Genomic DNA, 22408 nt, shown 5'->3' with positions numbered 1-22408 from the left:
GTGGTTTAGATTCACAAAAAACAAAATTGCGTTGTGTTTCCGGTGGAAAAAATCCTTCAGAGTACAGAGTTCCAATAACACCATGGGATTCTATTATGCGAGTCTGAAACATGCTTATGATAGACACAAAGATACAGACTGCTCTGCTGAAAATAATAGAATAAAAGCCATTATGTTACAAAAACAAAAATCATTTTGGGTGGAATTTTGGGTGGGGAAGCTATATCTATATACCAAGTGGAAAATCAGTTTAAAGAATGAGCTAGTAGAACCATTAAATCCTTGCAAAAATGACCATACTACACAAGACCAATCCATAATTCATGAGCATGTTTTACAATACTTTAAAAACTTGTACACCGCCGAAAATTTAAAGTCAAATGACCAATTTCTTCCAAGCGGACTCTAACACCCGACGATGCACAATGGTCCAGAAAGCCAATTCAGGCGGACATGAGCTTTTCGATGCAAATTTGAGGTTTAAGAGATATAGTTGCTTCTGAGAAGTTGTTATTATAGTTGGGACTTCATTTTGGTATCAACGTAAAATAGGGTGGTCCTAAAATCAGCGAACTAGAAATACTAACTTTTTTATTTAAAAAGCTAATCATATGCGGCCTTCGACAAAGTTGTAGCAGAAGAAATTCTAAGCAACTTTGCTATTAAAAGTTTTTTTGTATCTCTAAATTTGAGCGATTTAGAGACACTTTTTTTAGGGTGGTGTCCCAAAAAAAGTAGTTTTTTCGCTCTATTTTTTTCAGTCCGCATTTTTCAGCAATGCTGTCTTCAAGAAAGTTTTAGACCTTTAAAAGACGCAACTTTTAACGTAAAAAGGTCGTGAATATCTTTTGTTGGTAAAAAGTTACAAGCATTTCTGTTTTCAAAATACGCCATTTTCAAAAATCGATAACTACTGTGGTCGCCCTTGTAACAAATATTTTACGATACCGTTTTAAAGAGTAAACATTGATTTTTACAATATGCAAAAACTGGATACATGTTATTTTTTATTTGGAATAAACTGAATTTTAAACTCTTTTGTTTTCTAGTTAAAATGAACGACAATTTAGGCGGACATGAGCTTTTCGATGCCATTTTGAGGTTTTAGAGACATAGTTGCTTCTGAGAGGTTGTTTGTTACACAAATTGCAAATTAAGTTTTGAATCGAAAAAAATGCAATGTTGGCAACACTGCAGGAAAAAAAATTGACCACGTAGTCTGATTCTACGTCTCAAACCCTTCAAAATGATATGTCAATATCACCTATAGCTCTTCAGGGTCCCGAGATATTCACAAAAAAAAGGTATCTTGCTAAATTCGCAAAAAGCGGAGGCATTCCCATTGGCCGAGGGGTCCACCAATCGATACAACACTTTGTACTTATAAGTTCCGGCCCAAAATACATCGACTCACAAATTTTGGTCGAAATCGGAGATGATCGATGCATTTCCTCGGACACTTGACATGGAATGACCCATACATAAGAGCAAATAAAGATCTATTTTAGCATTAAAAAAACAATTGAAGGAAAGTGCGAGTTTTTTTTTAGAAAAGTCTTTTGATGCCAAGGAAATCTCACTGGCAGCTTTTCTTGATATTGAGGGAGCATTTGACAACGCCTCTCACGAATCTATAAAGAAAGCTATGATAAATCGGGGTTTTGACATATGCATCTCGAACTGGATACTTGCTATGTTAGACAATCGGTTAATCACAGCCAATTTAGGAAGATCAACTTTAACGACAAAACCAACAAGAGGCTGCCCTCAAGGAGGGGTTTTATCTCCTTTATTGTGGTCTCTGGTAGTCGATGATCTTCTTAACAACTTAACAAACCTAGGTTATGAAGTCATTGGATTTGCTGATGATATTACTATCTTAGTTAGGGGCAAATGTGGGCCTACTAGTACTAATAGAACGCAAACTGTCCTAAACTACACACTCAAATGGTGTAAGCAGGATGGACTAAATGTTAGTCCTTCTAAAACAGTCATTATCCCATTCACAAGAAAGAGAAAGTATAATATTGCAACTCTAAAGTTGTGAGAAACACAGTTGGAGCTATCCAAGCAAACCGAGTACCTAGGTTTCATGCTTGACCATAAGCTTAACTGGAACGACCATCTGGAGTACGCAATCTCAAAAGCCAACAATGCTCTTTGGGCTTGCAGCAATACATTTGGTAAGAAGTGGGGACTCAAACCAAGGATGATTCATTGGATTTACTTGGCTATAGTGAGACCCAGAATAACTTATGCCTCATTAGTGTGGTGGCCTAAAACTACACAAACATCAGCTTAGAAAAAGCTGGATAAGCTACAACGTCTGGCATGCCTATCAATAACTGGAGCATTAGCCAGCGCACCATCCAAAGCCTTAGAGGCTCTTTTGTATCTTCTACCTTTGCATCAATATGTGCAACTTGAAGCGGAAAAAGGGGCTCTCAGGCTCAAACGCGTTAAACTTCTTCAGGAAGGGGATCTGAAAGAAAACTTACGAATCCTTAAAGATTTTCAACTTAACAACTTAGTAACAATGCATGAAGACTGGATGGAATCCAAGACTAACTTCAATATTCCCTTCAAAGTGATTGAATCCTCTCGCAGCGAATGGGAAGAAGGAGGTCCTAAAACTCGTCCTGGATCACTCTTGTTTTTCACAGATGGCTCTAAAATGGGTGAATCTACTGGTGCTGGGGTTACCACCAGGAATTAATATATCAATTCCAATGGGACAGTGGCCCACAGTCTTCCAAGCTGAAATAAATGCTATCCTAACATGCACAAATATATTTTTTTTGTTCATCTATAATTTATTTGACACGGCACAAATACAATTTAATGTTTAACGGCGCCAATTATATCTTGTAGCTTACTTCCTAAAGTATCTTAATAACTAAAGGCAAATTTTTTATCCTCGCTGCCGACTACGAGCTGAAACTAAATGTAACTTAAAGCTATAATATTTTGCATTAAAAGCACTGGTTTACTGTATGATGGTTTTCATTGCCATAGGTAAGCACATGTTCCGCTGCTGGGCCAAGATATTACAGACTGGCATATTGGGTTGTCTCCCTCGGGCCTTGAGAGTATCGTGCGGGTCTGATTGTTGTTTCCGGATCCGGGGTCTTAACGTGTTCTTGTCGTTAGGCTGGATGCAGGCGGAAGGGGGTAGGACTAAACTGGGGCGTGGATGGATTTAAGGAAAACGTATATAAGGGACATGTAGGATAGGTCACGGCTCGCCAAGACATCACGAACAGGAACAGCCGACTGCCTACCTTCGGCCTGCAGGGAAGCTATTAATTTAGACCTGGCGTCACGGTGTACAGGGCATGACCAAACAACGTGCTCTATGTCGTGATAACCTTCACCACAAGCACAGATACCCCTTTCCCCGAGCCCAACACGACGGAGATGCGCATCAAATCTATAGTGATTGGACATAAGCCGGGACATCACGCAAATGAAATCCCGACCTACATCCAACCCCTTGAACCACGGGTTCGTCGACACCTTGAGGATTATGGAATGTAACCACCTTCCCAGTTCCCCTCTGGTCCAAGCATTTTGCCAACTGATGATCGTATTCTGACGTACAAATGCGAAAAATTCATTAAAGGCAATTGGTCTTTCATAAATTCCACCGTTTGTTGCGCCCATCTTAGCCAAAGAATCCGCTTTCTCAATGCCCAGTATCGAGCAGTGAGAAGGGACCCACGCTAAGGTAATCTGATACGATTTTTCGGATAAAGCACTCAGATGTTCCCGTATTTTCCCCAGGAAATACGGAGAGTGCTTAACATCTTTCATCGATCAGAGAGCCTCAATGGAACTGAGACTGTCCGTAAAAATGAAATAATGGTCCGTGGGCATTTTTTCGATAATCCCTAGGGTCTACTGAATTGCAGCCAATTCTGCGACGTAAACAGAAGCAGGATTATCAAGCTTATGGGAGACGGTTAAATTGTTATTGAAAATACCGAAGCCAGTGGACCCATCAAGAAGTGATCCGTCAGTGTAGAACATATTGTCGCAGTTAATGTTTCGATATTTATTGGAAAAAATTTTGGGGATCTGCTGCACGCGTAAATGATCCGGGATTCCACGAGTTTCTTCTATCATGGATGTATCGAAAAACACAGTAGAATCAGAAGTATTTGATAAGTCGACACGATTTGGAATATTCGAAGAAGGGTTAATATTATGGGACATGTGATTGAAATACAATGTCATAAAACGGGTTTGAGAATTAAGTTCGATTAACCTTTCAAAATTTTCAATCACAGGACGGTTCAAGACCTCACATTTGATAAGAATGCGAGAAGACAGGCTCCAGAAGCGGTTTTTCAATGGTAGTACTCAAGCTAAGACCTCCAAACTCATCGTATGGGTCGACTGCATGCAACCCAAGGCGATACGCAAACAACGATATTGTATTCGCTCCAGTTTGATCAAATGTGTGTTTGGTGCGGAGCGGAAGCAGAAACACCCGTACTCAATGACAGACAATATCGTTGTTTGGTGAAGCCTTATAAGGTCTCCTGGGTGGGCTCCCCACCATTGTCCGGTTATTGTACGAAGAAAATTCACTCTTTGTTGACATTTTTTCATCAGCTACCTAACGTGACAACCCCAGGTGCTTTTAGAGTCGAACCAGACACCAAGATATTTGTGTACCAAAACCTGAGAAATCGTTTTACCCATTAATTGTGTTTGAAGCTGAGCAGGTTCATGCTTCCTAGAAAAAAACTACTATCTCAGTCTTCTCCGGAGAGAATTCGATACCTAGCTGTAAAGCCCAATCAGACAAATTGTCCAAGGTATCTTGCAATGGTCCTTGCAAATCGGCAGCTTTGGCTCCTGTAACAGAGATTACACTGTCGTCTGCAAGTTGTCTCATCGTGCATGAATTTGCCAGACATTCGTCGATGTCATTTACATAAAAAATGTAAAGAAGGGGGCTTAAACATAAGCCCTGGGAAAGACCCATGTAGCTAATGCGAAAAGTTGCCAAATCGCCGTGCGTAAAATGCATGTGCTTTTCGGACAGCAAATTGTGCAAAAAATTGTTCAAAATTGGAGGAAATCCTTGTCGGTGAAGTTTACCCGAAAGAATGTCAATAGAAACGGAATCAAAAGCCCCCTTATTGTCCAAGAACGCAGACGCCATTTGTTCTTTGCGAGCATACGCCAGCTGAATATCTGTTGAAAGCAACGCAAGACAATCATTCGTCCCTTTGGCACGGCGGAAGCCAAATTGAGTATCTGATAGTAGACCGTTTGATTCGACCCAGTGGTCTGAACGACGAAGTATCATTTTTTCTATCAATTTTCGGATACAGGATAGCATTGCAATCGGCCTATAAGAGTTGTGATCAGAAGCTGGTTTCCCTGGTTTTTGGATGGCGATCACCTTCACTTGCCTCCAATCCTGCGGTACAATGTTTTGCTCCAGGAACTTATTGAACAAGTTCAACAAGCGCCTCTTGGCATTGCCGGGTAGATTCTTCAACAAGTTGAATTTGTTTCTATCTAACCCAGGTGCATTATTGTTACAGGACAGGAGGGCAACTGAAAATTCTGCCATCGTAAAAGGTGATTCTATCGCGTCGTGACCCGGAGACGTATCGCGAACAAAGTTTTGCGCAGGAACAGAGTCCGGACATACTTTCCTGGCAGAATCAAATATCCACCGACTTGAAGACTCCTCGCTTTCGTTGACCGTTACGCGATTCCGCATTCTTCGAGCTGTGTTCCAAAGAGTGCTCATCGATGTCTCCCTCGACGTCTCGTTCACGAACCGACGCCAATATCCGCGTTTCTTTGCTTTAGCCAGGCTTTTAAGCTTGGTATTAAGCTCCGAATACCGTATATAGTCGTCGGGTATACCTCCCTTCTGGAAGGCCAAAAACGCGTCGGATCTTTGCGTGTAGACATCGGAGCACTCTTTGTCCCACCACGGAGTTGGAGGCCGCTCTTTGATCATTACGCCGGGATATTTCTTCGTTTGGGCTTGCAACGCGGCGTCGAGGATTAAGCCCGCGAGGAGGTTGTATTCTTCAAGTGGTGGGTGATGTTGAATCGACTCGACCGCTTTTGAAATCATTTCCTCGTATAACTTCCAATCGACATTCCGTGTGAGGTCATACGGAATGTCAATTGGTCGCATGCGAGTTGAACCGTTAGTAATTGAAATAAGAATAGGCAGATGGTCGCTACCGTGAGGATCGAGGATTACCTTCCATGTGCAATCCAACCGTAGCGACGTCGAACATAAGGATAGATCCAAAGCGCTTGGGCGCGCTGGAGGTTTCGGGATACGTGTAATTTCACCGTTGTTCAAAATAGTCATGTCGAAGTCATCGCAAAGGTTATAGATCAAAGAGGAGCGGTTATCTTTGTAGGGGGAACCCCAAGCCACACCATGAGAGTTGAAGTCTCCCAAAATCAAACGTGGCGAGGGAAGAAGTTCTATTAAATCAAAGAGCAACCGTTGCCCAACCTGTGCTCTGGGAGGAATATATATTGAGGCAATACAAAGCTCTTTACCTTGTATTGTCATTTGACATGCGACAACTCCGATGCCTGGAATCGAGGGGAGGTTAATACGATAGAAAGAATAGCACTTTTTAATCCCTAAAAGTACTCCTCCATATGGGGTGTCTCGATCAAGGCGAATAATATTAAAATCATGGAAGTTGAGATCAATATTTGAAGTAAGCCAAGTTTCACAAAGGGAAAATGCATCGCATTTGTTTCTATTTATTAAAACTTTAAATGAATCCATTTTTGGTAAAATACTTCTACAATTCCACTGTAAGACAGAGATAGAATCCTTCGTATACGCAGATGAATTAGGCATCGAAGGATACAATCGCTGCAAGGAGGGGCCATTGGGCAGTCAACTGCTTCAAAAATGATCTAACTGTTGGGAGGAATGCTGTAAGAAAAATTTTAATTGGATCGGGTACATTGAAAGTTTCAAAAATCCAGTCCACAATGTCAGAAAATTTCACTAATCCAGAGTTTGTTTCATCAACTGGGAGTGCAAAAGGAACAACTGGGGTTTTAGATGTTCCTGGCAGTGCTGGGAACTCCTTCTGGGACTTTAAATTTGCAAGCCCAGGAGGAGTTTGCTTCGGTTTTTCCGCAGCACTGTTTGGTTTGTTTGTAACTTTCATTTCACTTTGGGAAATCTTAGGACCTTTTCGGGGAAGTTTAGGAGAGGGAAGATTTTTCCTCTTTCTAGACGCCCCAGGATTGGCATAAGTTGTTCCCGCTGGTGAATCGTCAGAATCGGTTTCATCAGAGGACAACAGATCAAAGGGGTTCGATGTTATGGTAGAAGTGGTCACGGTCTTCTTCAGCATCTCAGCGTAAGATCGCTTTGAACGCTCCTTAAGTGACCGCTTGATTTTATCTCTGCGCTGCATGTACACCGGGCATGTGGAGAGCTCATGCTGATTTTCCCCGCAGTGAATACATTTTTCAGCATTTACACTGCAAGAATCGTCCGCATGAGTTTCTCCACACTTGCTACATCGTGCCTTATTGCAGCAGTAGGCGGCTGTGTGGCCTAGCTGCTTGCAATTGGTGCAATTCATAACACGGGGTACATACAATCGCACAGGCAGACGAACCCGATCGATCGAGACGTGGCTAGGGAGAGCAGATCCGGCAAACGTAACACGAAACGAGTCTGACGGAGTGTACACTTTTGTGCCGTTGACAAGAGACACAGACCGCAATTGCTTGCAATCTATGATCTTTACTTTTACGTCGTGACACAAAGCATTTTTGAAGCAGCCAAAACCGCTTGCCAAGATACACTCGACCGACAGACTCGAATCGGTTATGACACCGTCGATCTCCACGTCTCGTGCGGGTATATAAACGCGATACTCGCGTGTGAAAAGCTCGGAGCGAGCAATAGCGTTGGCCTGTTCCAGGTCGCTGACCACTACACGGAGCTTGTTGGGTCTGACCTTGGAGATTTCGGTCACGGCCTTGTACCCCTCCGTCAGGTCTTTCGAAATCTGCAGGATGTTTAACGGTTTCGATTTCGGTCCTGCTTTTTGCCGAAAGAAAGCAGTAAAGCTGCCCTGAGATCCGTCCGGGTAAAGCCTGGGGCGAGGGGTGACTGGAGAATTAACAGAGGAAGGGTTGGCAGGAGGGACAGGGTCGGAGGGGTTCGGGGATGGTTGCACGGGAGGCGAGGGATCTACATCCATCGCGCTAAATCTAGCGCACTAGCGCCGACAGAACACGTACCTCTTTACTTCTCCTTTCAGCAGGGTTGGTTGTCCGAACGGTCGAAGCTGCAGCCGTTACAGCCAGCAGCACCAATACAGCAGCTCCAAACAGCCACCAGCAGCGAGCCGGGTGTGTGATCACTCAGCACAGCGACACAACTCGCTGTCAACTGTTGGCTTCTTCTTTTTCCTCCTTTGTGTTGAGATTCTCGTCCACTGCTGTAGCACAAATCACTTAGCAGCCAAATCGGCTTACGCACCAGCAAACAGCCACGATGCGAAACAGTTGCACAAAGGCGGGCGACCTTGAACCTTCACTCGACCAGGCAAACAATGCCACACTTGCTCGCGCGTCTTTTGTTTTATATTCTATCGGAGCGATCACCAAACACATCCGATACTGATGCGTGTTCGGCACAGAATGATGCACAAATATTTGTTTAGCTAGAAAATATAGATATGCCAATATCTGTATTTTCTCTGATAGTCAAGCAGCTCTTAATGCACTTAAAGCCTACACATGCCAGTCGAAGTTAGTTTGGGATTGTATTTTATCCCTACGACAACTGACTGTAACAAACGATGTAAATCTATACTGGGTGCCTGGTCACTGTGGTATAGAAGGAAATGAAAAAGCCGATCTCTTAGCAAGAATTGGTTCTTCAACTGCATTCTTCGGACCGGAGCCATTCTGTGGGGTTTCTACATCCTGCCTGAAATCAGAGCTCAGAGGCTGGGAAGCAATGATGATTGGTGCCAACTGGAGGGCTACTTCCAATGCAAGACAATCTAAACTATTCATTACACCTTGTAATAAAATCACCCGCAACCTCCTCAGTACAAATAAAGCTGATCTGAGTACGTTGACTGGCCTACTGACTGGACACTGTCCGAGTAGGTATCACCTTAAAAAAATAGGTAAACTGACAGAAGACATGTGTCGCTTCTGTAATCTTGAATTTGAAACTTCGGAACACCTACTGTGCCAATGCGGCGCATTATTTCAGCAAAGAAAGCGTATTATTGGAAAAGGTGTCCTTACGCCTAACGAGGAATGGAATGCTGAACTAACAAAGGTAATGAACTTTATCAAAGAGGGCATTCCTTCTTTGGGGGGAAATGCAAAGTCCTAGGGCGACCGTCACTGATACCCATAGTGATGGAACGAACTGACAGTGCATATATATTAACGCGGAGTATACCACAATATATCTAACTAATGGTAGTGGTCATAAGCTTCTACAAGAAAAAAAAGTGCGAGTTTTCGAACAATTCAACGCATTTATCGCATAACCAATACAGGTTGTTTCGATGATAGGTGAAGTATCCCAATAGCACGCGAAACACTCCAGTGCAGCTCATAAGGAAAACACCACTACAGAATCCACGACAGACTACATGTTCAATGCCGTTGAGTACGGTGTCACATTTCGAGCAATAATTCTCCATTTTTATAATAAGCAATTCTAATTTCAACATTTTTCAAAATGTTTGTGTTCTAACGATTTTAAAGATTCAGACAGTCATTTAAAACCAAATAGCTTGCCAAATAACCTATGGTCGAATATCGACCATTTTTGATTTGAATAAAACTTTGCATACGTATTTAGTTTAGCAAACTGGGAATTCTACGCAGATGGAGAAATTTTTTAGACCCATGAGCTAGAGGGGCCGAGAAAGGTGGCCAAGATAGTTCGAGAACCCTCCCTCTTCTGGAAGGTTGGTTAGTTCTAGAGATGTGCAGAAATTTGTGTTTCATTTGTATGGAACCCCTCCCTTTCAGAAGTGGGAGGGGTGTCGAACCATTATGTTACCCCTGAAATCATTACATTGTAAATTTGGTTCCATTTACTTGGTTAGTTTTAGAGATGTTACCACTAAAAGCATTCACCTGCCAAATTTGGTTCTATTTAGTTGATTAGTTCTCAAGATGTGCAGAAATTTGTGCTTCATTTATATGGAACCCCTCCCTTCCAGAAGAGGGAAGGCCGCCGAGCCATCATTGCCATATTTGTTACCCTTAAAAACATCCACTTGCCAAATTTGGTTCCATTTACTTGGTTAGTTTTCGAGATGTGCAGAAATTTGTGCTTCATTTGTATGGTACCTCTCCCTTCCGGAAGAGAGAGGGGTGTCAAACTATTTTGGACATATTTGTATGTAGGAGTGACAGAACTGTGTGAAGGCGAATAATAAGTATCCCTCATACAGCATGCTTTGACCAAAACTTTTCACCGTGCCGTTAGCGGTGTGAATCTCTCGTTCTTTCAAAAATCAACTACTTTGCGTTTGATCGACTGAAGTCTCTGTTCAAAATTCTATCAATTCGCTGGATTGATAGTTATTTTCCAATTCCTGGTGCTGAAATAGCTATTAGCCATTGGTTTCTTGTAATATGGTTCTATAGAAACACTAATTTGAAGAATCATGCTTCATCCTGTAAAGCACCCAATGCTTGCTGTAGCCTGACGAAACCAAATAGGCACTATAATAGCGAATTTCTTTATTCCACCAGCTCACCTCGATTTGACCTTGAAGCGCACTCACTGCTGTCAGAACCCTTCTTTATTCGCTCGATTTTGACCCAGTTTTGTCCTGCCGTGCTGCCCGAAGCGCACTGTAAAATTTGTCAGCTTCAACCCACCACCGCACGTGCTAAGTTCGTAAACAATTATCTGGCATCTCTTTCTTACTTGCGTCTTAAATGGCGATGACGTTTTATTATTCCTCTGCAGTTTTGCCCGCACACAGTGGAATAAAAAAATTCGCTATAAGTTTGATATCATTCATAACTTTCTTGAACGAACGAATGGCAAAGCATAACCAAAAGTAACACCAGCCGACTCAGTAAAACGTTGAATTTGGGGTAAGGGTAACTAGATTCAATTCAGTATCACTGCAAAGGGTGAGGGTGAGTGCACAGTTAGCTTCATTTCAGTTGTATTCCAAGTATTGAATGTGAGATTTCGGAGCTCTTGTTACCTCTAAAAACATTCACATGCCAAATTTGATTTCATTCACTTGGTTAGTTTTTGAGATGTGCAGAAATTTGTGGTTTATTTATATGGGACCCTCGCTTCCAGAAGAGGGTGGGGTCTCGAAATATCTAAGTCACCTGTCTTGGCCCCCAAAACTCCTACATACAAAATTTCACGCCGATCGGTTTAGCTGTTTTTTTTTAATCTAAAACGCGCTTTTGGGACAATTTCTAGGCCCTTATTGTTGAACACAATCAAGCGCTTTGGAATTTCGAGTACTGCAATCAGATAGTTTGAGAGCTGTTTGTCTGACAGAACTCAGCGGACTATTTTTAATGATTCGGTATCTAGTCCCGTGGAGAATGATCTTGGAGTTCCACAGGGAAATGACATGCGACGAGTTTTACGTTTTTGTGATATCAATTATTTTGCCTGTTACGACACTGTATTATTCATTGCAGCTAAGAATGTAGAAGAAGCCGTTTCATACTAGCACGAAGATTTACGTTCTCTAAGCAGATGGTTGAAGTATAAGCAATTGAAATTAAATATAGATAAAACTAAATATATGATTTTCTCGCGCACCGTTGTAAATGACGATGTTTCTGTTTTGATTGATGATGAGATAATTGGTCGCGTTCGAGAGATTTAATATCTTGGCGTGATTATTGATGACAACCTAAAGTTCAACGCTCACATTGACAATGTCATCAAGAAAATTGCCAAAAAGTATGGAATTCTATGCCTTTTGAAAAACGAATTAACGATTAGTAGTAAAATACAGCTATACAAGTCAATTATCTCCCCACATTTGATTTTTGCCCTACCTTTTTGTTTTTGGCCAATAACACACAATTATTGAGGTTACAGCGTTTGCAGAATAGAACAATGCGTTTGATTTTAAATTGTGATAGATTAACTTCCTCTGCTTTTATGTTGGACGCTTTGCAATGCTTATCCGTGAAGCAACGAATTGTTTGTTTGTCTGTGGTGTTCATTTTTAAAAGAATTAATGGTGTGCTACCGCAATATTTGTGTGATCGAATTGAAAGAAAGAACACCTTTCTTATTAACCAGAGATTCACCGAATTCATTATTTTATAAAGGTATAATTTTTTTCAATTCGATGCCAAGATATGTCAAACGTGCACCAACACTTGCGGAGTTCAAGAGACAATGTATCTCACACGTGAAAGTCTTTGTTGTACAGAACGAAATTTAAAAGTTTTTAAGAATGACGAGAGTTTATCTGACGAAGTTTAAACAACGGACTTATTTTGTACGAACTATTTATTTTTGGAACCTATCTATTTATTTATTGTTCTATTGAAGCATGTAACTGGCGAAATTTTGACGAACGGATCTGATTGTGTTGTAAAATTTTATTCATATTTTATATTAGATCTTTTTTAATATGTAATGTCACGGTGGTAATGATGGATTTTTTTCCTTTATGTTGTTGTAGCTTTAAAAAATAATAGGAAGTGACTACATAAGTTTGAGCCTCACGCGCGGAATTCAGATATAAATGGATTCTTAACCAAGGCTTAGAGAAAAATCATGAAGTAATTGTGGTTAGTTGTGTAGCTCTATAGCTCTTCACATTTTTTCCGATGTGAATCAAGTAAACAGTTTTTGAAGAAGTTTATATCTGGAGGTAAAATCAGTTCGTTTTTTTTTTTTGTATAACTGATTTAAATGTGACTACATTAGTTTTCTATAGATAAATCGTCCAGCTCAAACCTTTGTAGGGGTATGTGACGGGACCATCATCATCATCAAGCCTATATGGATCAGCCAGACAGACAAAGCTGCATTTTTATATGTTTAAAAAACAAGAATTACTCGATTTTCAAATAGACAAGCAAGCAGAAAACTTTCTTTTTATTAGTCTCTAAAAGTGGCCTTTCCTCTTTGAATAAAAAATTCAATTGTCCGGATTATGTGCTTATTGGAGCTATTTGATTTCCCTTTGTCTTTTGAGTTTGAACGTATCCAATATGCGATTCGTCAAACTTTCACAGACTATTAATAAACCGAAAGGTTAATCTTTGGAAGCATGTGTAATCAAATTAGATGTTCGAATGTTTAAAACCAATTGAATAAAAAAAATGGGCGGGTTGAAGTTTGTCAGGTCAGCTAGTGAATCATAATTTTGTCAAGCATAGTTTTTGGGTTCTTTGTCAGTACGTCGTTCACCAAAATATTCAGGCGCTCCCGCTGTGTCATTTTCCGAAGCTCCGAGACCAGTGGACGGGACTGCCGCTTCCAGACCTGTATGTCCATGGTACCTTTTCACTGTTGGGTCGGTTGCAACGACCCCCCGGCCAAGCGCACGCAGCTACTTTTCCCTCGGTGTTTCTCTTCAGCATTCTTGGGAGCTTTTAGTCGCTCAGTGTCTTGGCCGTCCGGAACCGGGATTTCTTTCGAAGCTCTGATTGTTGTCCAATAGTGCCAAGATGTTGTAGATGCCGGAACGGGCGTATCCGGTGTCCACGAACTGCCGCACGATGTCTGTTTTCGACCCGACAGGGTACCCTTCTTTGAACACCCACACTTCTGAACGGTGTAGCTTTACTGTTTGCCATTACAGCTAGAGTTCGACTGAGAGCTGTCAAATTTTTCGTGTTGACTCATGGGTAGTTTCGTCAGTGCGTGTACGAAGGTAAACTCATGAAAAATCGGCAATTTTTTCCAGTTTTGAACGACAGCATGTTCTGCGGCCTACACGGAAGCAGGAGAATCGAGTTTTTAGGAGGTGATAAAACGTTAAAAAACCTTATCTAGAACAGATCCGTCAGTATAAAACATTTTATCACAACTTACATGTTTAAACTGATACCAAAAATGTCTTCTTTCATGATGGTGTTGAAGAATATAGCATTATTGGAAATATCTAAAAGTGCGACATTGAAGGAAACGTATGAAGAAGGATTTATATCTTTAGCCTTATAGTCAAAATATGAAACCATAAATTGGGATTGAAGGTCGACCAACCTCTCGAAATTTTCAATTACTAATGGGTTCATAACTGTGCATCGAATAAGCAACCGGTAAGAGAGATTTCAAAAACGATGTTTCAATGGGAGAATACCCGCTAGCACTTCAAGACTCATCGGATTGGTCGACTGCATGCAGCCCAAGGCAATATGCAAACAACGATATTGTATTCGCTCCAGTTTTATCAAATGTTTGTTTGCTGCGGAGCGGAAGCAGAAACAACCGTGATATATATTCTTGTTGACACAACGTTTATTTGACACGGATATAACAGAGGGTGGTCAGTCATGCCCATGAAAGAATTTTTTTATAACACTTTCTATATATTGCAATCCATGTGCTGTCGAGATGGTCGGGATGTTTTTCAAACACGTACCCAACCCGAACCCGAAACTTTTTCTTCGATCAAACCCGAACCCGAGATTTTCTCGTGATTTTTTAGATTTTGTTGACGTGCTTCGAGTTTTCAAACCCAAACCCTGCCTGAACCCGACATTTTTGAACCCGATAATTTCTCTTCCGCCAAACCCGAACCTGGCCCGTACTCGACACTTTCAAAAATTTTTGGGTCGGGTTTGAGTTTGAAGACCCGTAACTCGACCATCTATAATGTTCATGTGTTTATATTACAAAAGTTCACATCAATGGACAACGTAATTTTATTTCCCTAACAAAAAATGTGCATGTGTAAAGAAAATTTAAAATAAAACTGAAGTTTATTTTAAAAATTTCACTGTCGTTCACAGGTCGACTTACACTGCACATTAGGGTGGGTCAAAAAATAAATGTTAGCTCCCATGCACTTTTCGTGTTCCTTATGGGTCCCATAGCATCTGTGGAAATTTTCAGATCGATCGGTGAAACGCCCGATTTGCGCCCGATTTTTAAAGTTTCCATACGATTTTATATGGGAAAATTCACTTTTTCAAAACTTACTCTCTATAAATTCCCAGTTGGGTCCTAAAAATATATCGAAACATAATATTTGTAGGAAATTTTCCTGGGAAAAACTCTTCTGAAGACCGTAGGGCGCTACGATGCTTGTAGAAACAGCTATTCATCCCAAACTGATTGAATGTCTGACGGACGGCTCACAATTGAAATTTTCCAGCAACACTGCTACAGCATGCTGCTATAAGCATGCTATAAGCAGCTACAGCATGCTGCTATTAAGTATGAGAAAAAATTTCGCACGGAATTAATTTTAAGCGATATCATTTCCCATCACATGGTTGAATTTGCAACAGCAGCATGCTGCAGCAGTATTGCTAGTAAAATTCAATGGTGAGCCGTCCGTCAGACATTCAATCAGTTTGGGGTGAATAGCCGTTTCTACAAGCATCGTAGCGCCTTACGGTCTTCAGAAGAGTTTTTTTCCAGGAAAATTTCCTACAAATATCATGTATCGATATATTTTTAGGACCCAACTGGGAATTAATAGAGAAGAAGTTTTGAAAAAGTGAATTTTCCCATATAAAATCGTATGGAAACTATAAAAATCGGGCGTTTCACCGATCGATCTGAAAAGTTACACAGTTGTTATAGGATCCATAAGGAACGCGAAAAGTGCATGGGAGCGAAAAAATAACACCATAGCTTTTTTCCATATAACCGTGTCCCAGTCTACTGCACATATATATAAAATTCTGAACCATGTCATGAATTCATTTGACACGATCATAAAAGGACCGTGATAAACCATTGTGTTATGCTTTTCCTTCAGTTTCTTCCATAACAACAAACACTACGTGAATCAATTGCATTTAGCTGCGAGATCTGATCCCACGGACTTCACAAAAGTTTTACTTCTTATCATTTGTCAAATCTTATGCATATGATTTAATTCCTATTGGTTGTACAATCTTTAAACATAAACCTTCTAAAAAATCGAGCTTTTTTAAGCCCACGCTGCATTGCTGAATAAGCCAGCTGACCTTCTTGAAAAATAAAGTTCATAGAAAGACCATATTACAGTATGTCGGAACTTCTTATGTTAAAATAGAATGGCAGCTCAACGCTCTATTTTATCAGAAAACACGAATCGGCAATAAGGTGTTTCCGGTGATGAAAAATCAATGTATTAGTCATTCCATGCGTAATAGTTTTAAACTAGTTGTATATATGTTTCATATATATTAATGTATATCTATGTGTAACTATTTATCCCTTGCATAACGTATGGATTCCGGGTAATCATTGAATATTCAAATATTAATAAAATGAAAAAGTCCACGATGGATAGTACCGTCTTTATTGTATCCAGACGAGGAAGATGGTGCCATAGGATTCGATAAAATGGAACAGCCTCCTCAGATTCATATTATTTTTCCAAAACCTTACAATAATGCAATTTACGTTTTTGCCACAAATGTATGGACTGTTATTGTACTCATGACATGTCAAACAGGATTCATGAAATGATATGTACGTTATAATGTGCTCGAACAATCGGAGAGGTAACATGTATCGAACTATAATGTTCAATATGTAATAATGGATTATTTTTGATTCAATTTTATGTAGCAAGTGTAAAAAACTGAGATTTTATGTAGCGAGAGCAACAAACTGAGATTACTATGCTAATATACACTGGCATGATTGCTTTATCGATGAACAAAATTTTGACTCGTTTTCTCATTCAAATTTTTTATTATATTTAAATAAAAAATTGTCGTATGTGTTAATTTTTCAGATTTTGTCTTTGAACTTGTACTGTATGAGCAAACCCAAATGACCTATCGTAACATATCGAACTCACCCAACTGAGTATTTTCCACGAGTGGAAAAGTTTTTTAGACTAAACGGTAATTTCCGCAAAAAGGCGTAGGTAAGAAACGACTTAAGCAGGAGCGCCTATTTTAATCAGTCGAAGAAAACCGGCCTTAAATTCCTGATTTATGATCAATATCGACAATTCCAATGATGGAAACGAAAACTTTGATTGTCTAAATACCGTTAATCACAAAGAAATCTGTGAACAAACATCATTCTAAACAAATCGACCTGTATTGCAGCCATTCAGGATCCACTTCGGGTGCTGAAAAAACGCCTGCAAAACAGATGGAAACTGCTTAAAATAGGTTCGGGGTGATTGGAATAGTGTCCCTGGATTGGTAACTTTAATTGATTATTGTTAAAGTTTGCTAACATAGTTTTACAATCTGAAAACAAGTTCTGACAGAAAAAAAGATAGAGAACAGATTTATATACTTCTGTTTGAAATTCAACCGACACATTTCGAGTATTTCGTCTCAATACACAGGCGGTTCCTAAAGCTGCTTAGAATATTTTTCCTACCCTATGTATTTTGGTATTGGCCTCATTCAAAGCATTGCAGCTCAACAATCTTTGGTTGTACAGAACAACTGTCTGAGAATGAATTGTAGGAAACGGTTGCTGCCTTGTAATAGTATATTTACAGTGAAAAAAAATTACTGAAAAAATTCTAAATATAAATTAAATTTTTATTTACAAAGAGCGTTTCATTTTTCTTATTTTTGCTTAATGAAACTTTTTCGTAACAAAACTATTTTTTCAATTTATTATTTTAAATAACTCCAGAATGATTCGCGATTAGAGGACAACTAACAAACTCAAAACAAATCGTTTCATCGTTAAAAAGACTGACCAAATTCATAGGGTTACCATTTGGTTGGAGTTAAAAATCAGGACAACTTTTCTTTCCGGTACAAATTTGATCTAAATTATTTTCATTTTTTGATATATCAATAAATAAAACCACAATCTGAGATTTGCACTGCAACATACGCCAAAATACTCATTAATTTATTTAATGTATTTCTCGGACGATTTAATTCTGCAACTTTGATTCATCAGGTGTTAGTAGATACTTAAAAATGTAGCACATGTAAACTGTTTGAAATTATACTTAACAACTGTCAGATGTTTAACGGTTTCAACAACTAGACAATTTCTCTCATCAAAATTCTACCAAAGAAAAAAACCGTTCGAAATGAGTCTGTTTCTTTTCGGGGTCGAGATAAAAGTACTGAACAATCTTCAACATTTCTGAATATCCGGCATCATTCAGGAAAATCAGGACAAATGCTAATGTATGAAAAATAACCCAACCGGTCTAAAAATCAATGCTTTTTTTTGTAATGATTGATAAAATTATCTAAATCAAGATTTATTAGAGGGCAAAAGAATAGTTTACCCAAAACAAAAGAGACTTTGGAATTAGGCCCTTTTCATTGTTTTGAAACCACGGGCTTATTTGCGAAATATTTCGTAAACAGGCTACAGTAAAGGGCGGATCAACTTTGTTTTCAAATTACAGGCGCGTTTTAACAGGCGAAACTGAAGAAAAACGACGGATTTCGCGCCAAATGAACCCGCGGTTGGCAGCACCCTCTCCGAATTGGTTGAAACTTTTTGGGTGTGAAGACATCACTTAATTAAGCATCTCTGCATACTTACTTTTTCCAAAATTAGTCTAGACTGTCTTCTGAAAAGGGCGAAACTTTTTTTTTTTCAGAAGACAGTTTAAACTAATTTTGGAAAAAGTAAGTATGCAGAAATGCTTAATTAGGTGATGTCTTCACACCCAAAAAGTTTCAACCAATTCGGAGAGGGTGCTGCCAATCCTTGAGACGATTTGGGATGAAATCCGCCAAAATGAAAACAAGGCGAAATAGAGGTGAGCGAATCTCGTTGTCCGAATGCTTAAGGCTCATTTTAAAACGGTTGAAGTTTTTTAGACTAAACGGTAATTTCCGAAAAAAGGCGTAGGGTAAGAAACGACTTAAGCAATGGCGCCTATTTTAATCAGTCGACGAAAACAGGCCTTAAATTCCTCAATTTTGATCAATATTGACAATTCCAATGATGGAAACGAAAACTTTGATTGTCTAAATACCGTTAATCACAAAGAAATTTGTGAACAAACATCATTCTGAACAAATACCAGAATTGCAGCGCTCTGTTTTGGATGTGTTATCAACCTTCAGTGAAAATCTTTTTTGGTTATGCTACGAGTGCGCCAAAAGATTCAACGACTGGTTGCAGCTCCCAGCCCCCAACACACATCCAGCTACCGATACATCAATACTGTGTGAAGCAGCCGCTATTTTGAATACAGTCGTCACAAATCTGTCGAATCACATCGAGAAACACTTTCCTACCAGCGCGGCTGTTCCAGCCCAGAAGATTTTTTATTCTCAGCGACAGCCCGGAGAACAACCGACGCCTGAAAGGAGCCGCGAAGACAATGTGAAGTTTCGTTCTGCAGTGGCCGGTGTGTGTGGCACGAGATCAACACAGTGCAAAATAAAAACAGTTGCTGATGAACGGCAGCAGTTTTGACTCTATGTAAGCAGACTAGATCCCAGTCACACAGCTGATGATGTCGTTTCGATGACCCGAGAGTGCCTCGGCATCAGTGAAGCACCTAACGTAATTATGTTGGTGAAAAAAAATGTGGGTCTAACGGATTTGAAATTTATATCATTTCGGGTGGAGATACCGAAAGAGCATAAGGATGTCGCTCTACGCGCTTCTACTTGGCTCACTGGTGTTTTTTTTTCGCGAATTCGACTTCGACCAGATAAGACAGGATAGATTTCAACAATAGAAATGCTTTATTATTGGACTGCGAGAGTCAACTGACTCTCGCACAAGTTAAGTATACACCGTCTTTTCATGTGCCTGACGATGAATGCCAACAATCTGATTCGTGTTTTACCTACCAACGCTGGCTCAACTTTACTACCAGATGAATTCCAACATTGACAACTATATGCTCGCTTTTTCGGAAGGATGTTACGATTTTATCGCGCTAACGGAAACTTGGCTGGACGATCGTACCCTATCATCTTATTTGTTCGGTGACGAATATGAGGGTTTCTGCTGCGACCGGAGCTCACTTAACAGCCAGAAAACGATCGGTGGAGGCGTACTTATCGCTGTTCGTCGCCGCTTGAAAGCCAACATTATCAGTGATCCCTCGTGGAATATGCTTGAACAGATTTGGGTGTCTGCCCAGCTAGCCGATAGGAAATTTTTCATTTGCGTTGTTTACTTCCCACCTGATCGTACCCGTGAACCATAATAGTTGGAGATTTCAATCTACCCAGTCTACTCTGGCGCCCTTCTCGCGACGGCTTCTACTACCCCGACCCGGCTCAGTCTACTTATCACGATTGTGCACTGAATCTTCTTGACGGTTACAACGCCGCTGGCTTACAGCAAATCAACGGAAATCCTTATGAAAACGGACGTTGCCTAGACCTTTGCTTCGTTTGTATTAGCGAGACAGCCCCCAAGATGGCATACGCACCCGACCCTCTTGTTAAGACCGTACCTCACCATCCGGCTCTTGTACTGTCTATTGAAAATCGATACAGTATCGATCCTCCGTTCTTATCAAACTCGACTCGACTCAATTTTCGTCGAGCTGACTATGATGTTTTGTTAAGCACGCTACATAACGTTGACTGGACTAATGCTTTAAATCCTATCGATATCGACTTGGCCGTAAATGATTTTACAACTATCTGTTGCGAACTGTTAGAACGCTTTGTTCCCAAAGTCCGCAATCGGAAGTATCTTCCCTGGCAATCATCAGCACTACGTCACCTGAAAACGTTGAAAAACGCTGCACTGAGAAGATTTCCAGCAAGTGGTACGCTTTGTTTACGCGATCACTATCGTCAAGTTAACTATGAATACAAAAGACTACGACGACGTTGCCACTCTAATTATAAACGGCTCATGGAAAAACATTAAAGACAGAATATTGAGAATAGGTTATGTTTCCATTTAATTCTATTACAAAAAAGATTAAAGATAGACCCAAAGAAGTTTTGGAATTTTGTCAACATGCAGCGGAAGCAAGCTGGCCTGCCTTCTACAATGGAGCTTGCTGGTGAGAGAGCAGATTGCTCTAGCGCAATGTGCAAACTGTTTGCCAAGAAATTTTCGAGCGAATTCAGTAATGAAGTTCTCACTGAAGATCTAGTTTTAGAAGCTGTCAATAATGTTCCCGTTACTGGACGTTCCATCGCCTCCATCAACATCGATTATTGCTGCCGCTACTAAACTTAAACACTTCTTCTCTCCAGGTCCAGATAGTTTTCCTGCCACGTTGCTAAAAATGTGTACCTCCGGTTTAGTTACTCCGTTGAGCTTTTTGTTCCGCTTGTCGCTTTCCACAGAAAGATTTCCTACAGCTTGGAAACATGCTTTTTTATTCCTGGTCTATACAAAGGGTGATCGTACGCAAATCGACAACTACCGTGGAATATCAGCTCTGTGTGCTATATCTAAACTGTTCGAGTTAATCGTGTTGCAATCTGTTACCTCGCATTGCCAGAATAGCATAATTAATTTTATTTTTTTTTAAATTTGCTTAATGAAACTTTTTCTCAACAAAACTATTTTTTCAATTTCATACATTGAATAGCTCTGAAATGATTCGCGATTAGGGGGCAACTAACAAAATCAAAACAAATCGTTTCATCGTTGAAAAGACTGACCAAATTCATGACATGAATGCTTTCTTTTGTAATAATTGTGTTGTATTTGGTTCGGATTTTGTAATACACAACAGAGAGTTAATAACTTCCTTCTCGCGTGCCCGTCTGGACGGGACTGACTCACTTCTTTATTTCTATTCTTCGCTTAAACTATACCACTGGCAATGACCGGCAGCATAACGCGGGGTCAGCAAAGTGCTCGATCGCATGACGGCAGTACAGTCGCTTTACGCCTACGTCGGCATATCACGCTGAACCATCGCTTGCTCGACCGAACTACACGCCACACACCGCGCAGCTATCCGAGCCATCTACCACACGCCCTATTTATTTTTTTTATAACATTTTTCACTATAGTTATAAATTTTATATAATTTCAGATTGAACAATTAATGATATTATATCCGAAAATTCGTGTCCATCTACCACACGCCTTATTAATTGTATAATCCTTACTCACTATTGGTTATAAAAGGTTTACATCTAGTTTTATGTATTATATCTATTTTGTCTCCTATTCTTATTTCTACATTAGGACCCTTATCTGCGGTTACTGGATATGGTCCTAAATATATTTTACTCAACTTAGATCCTGTTTCATTTTTTACAAGAATTAGTTGACCTACATTATATCTTATATCTTTTGTATTGACATTATATTTGGTTATTCTTTTCATTT

The 22408-nt window shown here is 40.0% G+C and overlaps 1 protein-coding gene across 4 annotated transcripts in view; it reads left to right on the top strand.

Moving 5' to 3' along the window:
- LOC129732932 (basement membrane-specific heparan sulfate proteoglycan core protein-like) overlaps positions 1 to 22408 on the top strand; it is a 454358-nt gene that overhangs the window by 350137 nt on the left and 81813 nt on the right. For 2 of the 4 annotated variants that reach the window (XM_055694405.1, XM_055694403.1), the window contains exon 10: positions 16462 to 16689. The exons of 1 other annotated variant lie outside the window; for it this stretch is intronic. In XM_055694405.1, the coding sequence (XP_055550380.1) occupies positions 16462 to 16654 (193 nt within the window). In that variant the 3' untranslated portion in view covers positions 16655 to 16689. The remainder of the gene's footprint in view (positions 1 to 16461; positions 16690 to 22408) is intronic. One more of the 4 variants, XM_055694404.1, reaches the window with a different exon arrangement.

The sequence above is a fragment of the Wyeomyia smithii genome, chromosome 3 (genome assembly GCF_029784165.1).
Source record: "Wyeomyia smithii strain HCP4-BCI-WySm-NY-G18 chromosome 3, ASM2978416v1, whole genome shotgun sequence".
Lineage (NCBI taxonomy): Eukaryota > Metazoa > Arthropoda > Insecta > Diptera > Culicidae > Wyeomyia > Wyeomyia smithii.
The sequence above is the reverse complement of the archived record's forward strand: the minus strand, read 5'-3'. Positions and strand labels throughout refer to the sequence as shown.